The 5,222-nt window shown below is 45.3% G+C and overlaps 1 protein-coding gene across 1 annotated transcript; it reads left to right on the forward strand.

Annotated features, from left to right (window-relative positions):
- The first annotated feature begins 1,466 nt into the window (after window positions 1-1,466).
- LOC148031168 (wall-associated receptor kinase-like 20) lies at window positions 1,467-4,873 on the forward strand. The gene is made up of 3 exons (XM_087684704.1): window positions 1,467-2,635; window positions 2,801-2,860; window positions 2,948-4,873. Exons 1-3 carry the CDS (start codon window positions 1,870-1,872, stop codon window positions 4,054-4,056), a joined length of 1,935 nt encoding a protein of 644 aa, XP_087540830.1. The 5' UTR covers window positions 1,467-1,869; the 3' UTR covers window positions 4,057-4,873.
- Window positions 4,874-5,222: the final 349 nt, after the last annotated feature.

Genomic DNA, 5,222 nt, shown 5'->3' on the forward strand with positions numbered 1-5,222 from the left:
TGGTACCCTCACCTTTGCCCAACTTGACCTTGCCATGGGATGCTCAAGTCTCAGTTTGGTTCAGCTTCTTCCATGGTTCCATACCTGCAATTGAACTTAACAAAGATTGTGAACTTCACAAGAGAGGGATTAATACATGGGGTGACCAGTAGGCCCAATCACCAAAACATGGCTATTTGAAGACCAACTCCAAGACCAATTCAATGTGAAAAATAAGTAGTAGAACATCAATATGGGCCCCCCACTTTTCAACTGCCATGAGCTTGAATCTTCCATTTAACCATAGGGGAGTTTGTCTAGCAGGTAATAAACCTCTTCTCCCCCTTTCGAACATTCTGGTGAGCAATAAAGAGCTAAGTTGTAAATGAAATAGTAAATGGCACATCAATTGGAGTCTAATTCAATGGGAATATATATTCATTAATTTGTGGTTACGAGTCATTCAACCCAAAATGTCATGTCTAATGTAGCTAGCTACTCTCCAAGGTTTGTGGACTAATGAGAGGGCTCTAAAAGTAGGATTAATGAGAGGGCTCTAAAAGTAGGATTGAGTAATGGCCTTTGCTCGAGGTGCAATCACAAGGTAGAATCTATCCCTCGCCTCTTTTATAGCTGTCCACAAAATACTAACATTTTTTGCTTCATGCAGGTCCTTCTCATGCCCTACCATCCAATTAGATTAACTTGGAAGGAGATAATCTTGGGTGAAATTTATGGCTTTCCATCCGTTGTCTAGAACTAGTTGAGAAGTCTCTACATGTGGAATATATGGATTTGTAGGAACAAGATGGTTTTTGATAAGTTGTGTGTCGATCCTCTACATGGCTTTAAGAATGACTTTTTACTGCAGGTGCTAAAAGAGATGTAGAGAAACTACAAAAGCTACATGATGCTGCTCAAATGGAGACTATCGAGTACGATGTAGGAAACATTCTTCGTGAGATGAAAAGCAAACTCTACTAGAAGAGAATTAGGAAAGAAAATCACCCCTTTTGTGTTTAGCTGAAAGCATGCGAACAAGCCGCTTCCATGTAAAGAAAGCTATAACAAGTTACAACCCCTCAGCTGTATAAAATTTACCCTCTTTATAATATACATTTCAAGCTTCCTTCAAAAAGGAAAGAAAGAAAATAACTCTTTGGCATGAAGTGATCGACAATCTCCACATTCAAGGCGACATGCAAGGCCATTTGAACAAGAGCCAGGTGGCAGGGATTTTCGTATGAGTTTCTATCGACAGGCAAAATAAAGTTGAGACTGTTAGAAACGTTGACTTGACAGGTACAACAGGCTAGCGCGCAAGCAGGGTGGTAGGTGATGAGGCAACGGCAGAAGCACCGGCCGCATTCATGACAAAAGGCAAATTGGAGCCACTTGCAAAGTTGCAGGTGGAAGCATTCAAGCATGAATGGTTTGTTGCGCCTCTAGCCTCTCTCTCTCTCTCTCTCTCTCTCTGTCTGTGTCAAAAAGAGTCCACATTTCATAGTCCGGAACCTCCCGAGTCCTGTGACTGCTGACCCATCTAGTTCAGATCATCCATGATCCGATTCAAATTTCGTCAGCATCGAATAAGAGTCTCCGAATCATCAACAAAGAATGTGGTAAATTCTCCGAAACATCGGGCGGAAAATAATCTATATCTATATCTATATTATAAAGGGTTGATCAAGAAAATAGTAGAAGTTATTATAGAGCCCCGCTGCCGGCTGCATCTCGCCATTTCTTTGTTGATGAGGGCATCTGATTCCACGGCAGCATTTTCTATTGAGAGCATTAAGAAGCATCTTTTGGGATATCACGTGTTCCATTTGGGATTCAGTGTCATCCGTGGTGCTCGCCTTGCCCGCCTTTCTTTCCTCTCGGGCACCAATGGCGGCAGTTCTACAGTTTGTTCTTCCCCTCCTGCTGATCCTGCTCTCCCATCAGGTTGCCCATGGAGTTACCGTATGCCCGCCCTGCGGCAAGCTGGAGGTCCCATATCCGCTCAGCACAGGGAGCTCCTGCGGTCATCCTCTGTACCCTCTCACATGCACCTCCAAGGGGGTGCTGCAGATCAAGGCCCTGTCGGGCAGCTACCCGGTGCAGAGCATCGAGGCGCACACTCGCACCATGGTCATCGGCACGGGGGAGTTCCTAGGTAACTCTTGCATTACCAGAGACTCCGTCTCTCCTGGCAACTTCTCTTTGAACCCTTCTGGCCCCTATTCTGTAAGCCCCAACAATACAGTTCTCCTCTTCAATGCCTCCTCCCTTCTGCTGTTCTCCCCTCTCCTCTGCAAGGAGAAGAGCCCCTGTGTCCAGGCCCTCACAATCTTCCCCCAGAAGAGCTGCCGCAACCTCCTCTGCTGCTCCTTCGCCACCGCTGGTGCTCTCGTTTTCAAGTATACGTTCCCTATCACCGGCCAGGAGTCTGGGTATGCCAGCCTGGTCAATTGGGTCAGTGGCTCTCCGCCCAGCTCTTGGCATTTTGGCCTCCAGCTCCAGTGGGATGAGCCCCATGAGCCCCCCTGCTCTTCTGACAGCCAGTGTGGTGGGAACTCCACATGCCTTCCCACCCCCGCAACTGGCCATGCCAAGGCCTGTTTGTGCAATAAGGGCTACCTCTGGGAATCCAGCGCAGGCACATGCCCCAAAGGTACTTTTACTTGTTTGCTCTTTTGGTAACTTTTTACTGTGTATCTTCATGATAATTTTGTTATCGATGAAGGAAAAAATGCATTTCCATCTCCTAAAATCTACTCTCACTGCTTTGCCTAGCTTTAAAAAGTCCACATTCTTCTTTGGGTTTCTGTGTCTGCAGCTCCTTATTGTGTCAGGAACAGCAACAGTATCGAGTGTCATAAGAGCGAGTATGCCATAGGTAAGCTTCTCTTTTTCTAAGATCACTTGAGCCACAAATTCAGTTTTTATCTGCCCTGTCTTATTTTCTTGTGCATTTCCTTTGCAGGACTTACTCTTGGGTTTGTTGGACTTATAGCATTGACCTCAGTGACTGTCTATGCATACAAGAGTAGGAGGACTGCACAGATTGCCCATGCCAAGCTTGTGAAGGAGAGGTCTATGATTCTGGCTGCAAATAGCGGGGGGAAGTCCGCAAGGCTGTTCAGCAACAGGGAGATGAAGAGAGCAACCAACAATTTTGCACGAGACCGAGTCTTGGGATGTGGAGGATTCGGGGAAGTGTACAAGGGAATCCTAGATGATGGCTCAGTGGTGGCTATAAAATCAGCTAAGATAGGCAACATCAAAGGCATAGAGCAAGTTCTCAATGAAGTGCGTGTCCTTTCTCAAGTCAATCACAGAAACTTAGTGAGGCTATTAGGGTGCTGTGTTGAGAGTGAGTTACCTTTGATGGTTTATGAGTATGTGCCAAATGGGAACTTGTATGATCACCTGAATGGCCTGAAAAAGAGTTTTCTTGATTGGAGAACTAGACTACTGATTGGACTTCAATCTGCAGAGGGGCTAGCATATCTACATTCGGCAGCATACCCACCCATTTATCATAGAGATGTGAAGTCAAGCAATATCCTTTTGGATAAGTTTATGAATGCACGGGTTGCAGACTTTGGGCTCTCACGACTTGCCGAGCCCGACCTTACGCATGTGTCTACATGTGCTCAGGGCACATTGGGCTACCTAGACCCTGAATATTATAGGAACTATCAGTTAACCGATAAGAGTGATGTATACAGCTTTGGGGTGGTCTTGCTGGAGCTTGTGACTTCTAAGAGGGCTATTGATTTTGGGAGAAGCCCTGATGATGTGAACCTGGCAGTTATGGTTCAGTCTAGGAAAGAGCAAAACAAGGTGGAGGATGTGCTGGATCCAGAGCTTGTGATTGGTGCTTCTGCAAATGCGATCGAGTCCATGAGGAATGTTATCAATTTGGCCCTTGATTGTTTGCAAGAGAACAGGCTTGACAGGCCCTCCATGAAGGAAGTGAGCGAGAAGCTTCAGAGTATCATAACCGCTCTTGAAGCTGCAGATATGGGCTCTGAGAGAGGGACTTTTGATGCCAGTGGGGCGAAAGGCCATTGCAATGAGGCTAAGTGAAAGCAGGTGATTTGGAACACGGATTGGGTCATGAGAGCAAACATCTCAATGTTTGCAAAGCTCTGCCGGCTTTACAGAAGAATTGACAATCACTTGGTAGATGTGTGGGGGACTGCCTTAATGACAGTGAAGCCAGGTCTAATGTATCAAGTGATGCTGGTGTGGTGTGGTATTATCAATTTTGTAGGATGGCGGCCGAAGCGAGCCACGTTTATCCTGATTATAATTGTTATGTGAATGGTGCCGAATCCCGATGTAACATTATCGTCTTTGAACATTCCTTTGCACTTTGCGATGGGAGTCCATGAAAATGTCTAAACAAATCTGTGCAGCTTGTTTAAATAGACTTAAGTCCTCATTCGTCCTTCCATTAGGGAAGTTACTAAGGATCTGTGACCTGTCTCCACCGGCAAAATGCTTGCAACTTGGTCTCGAACTGGTTGCGAGCCTATATAGATGTGCAGGGCTTATGGACGGGGGAAATTGAAGTAAATAAAATATAAATTTATAGCCTGGAAAGTCGTGCCAGTGAATTGATATCCAATAGGAAATCTCAGATGTGCGGAGACGGGAGCGAACCTCACGCGGTAACCATTTCACCTTTGGCTCGCTAAGGTCGGGGCTTTCACGGTTGATTGCAAACTCAAAGGTTATGCGAACCAGGGAGTTCGGGAAGAAGTGCGCAGCCCAAAACAGGTCCTAATGTCCCCAGTCATAAAAACCCGTGCTAGGCGAGTTACACTTTTTTGACTACCCATTGTCTTTTACTATTACATGGGTGGATGTGACAACGTTTGTTGCAACTAAATTAAAGGCGCTCTTTTTTGTGGGGGATCGAGGTTGTGTTTTTCTACTTGGGCCCATTTTGAAGTGGCGCTCTTTTTTGTCACAATTTTCAAATGTCACTCAAATATTTAGTATTTACTGAGTACTATAAATTTGTGTCCTCATTGGCAATTGGATGGGTTGAAGGAACCTAGATCTTGGCTATGTCGATGGCCAAATGGAAATTGTATCGCGTCTTTGATCAATATCCTCGTGAGGCTATTGCACCATAGGTATACATGTATCCAAACAGTAGGCACGATCAAGTCTAACATGTCTAATTGAACTAGATCAATATCATCTTTGCACTAAAGTCTTTACCAAACAATGTGTCCACCTTT

Source organism: Lygodium microphyllum, chromosome 9 (genome assembly GCF_053477565.2).
Source record: "Lygodium microphyllum isolate KBCC chromosome 9, Lygodium_microphyllum_v1.1.10, whole genome shotgun sequence".
Taxonomy (NCBI): domain Eukaryota; kingdom Viridiplantae; phylum Streptophyta; class Polypodiopsida; order Schizaeales; family Lygodiaceae; genus Lygodium; species Lygodium microphyllum.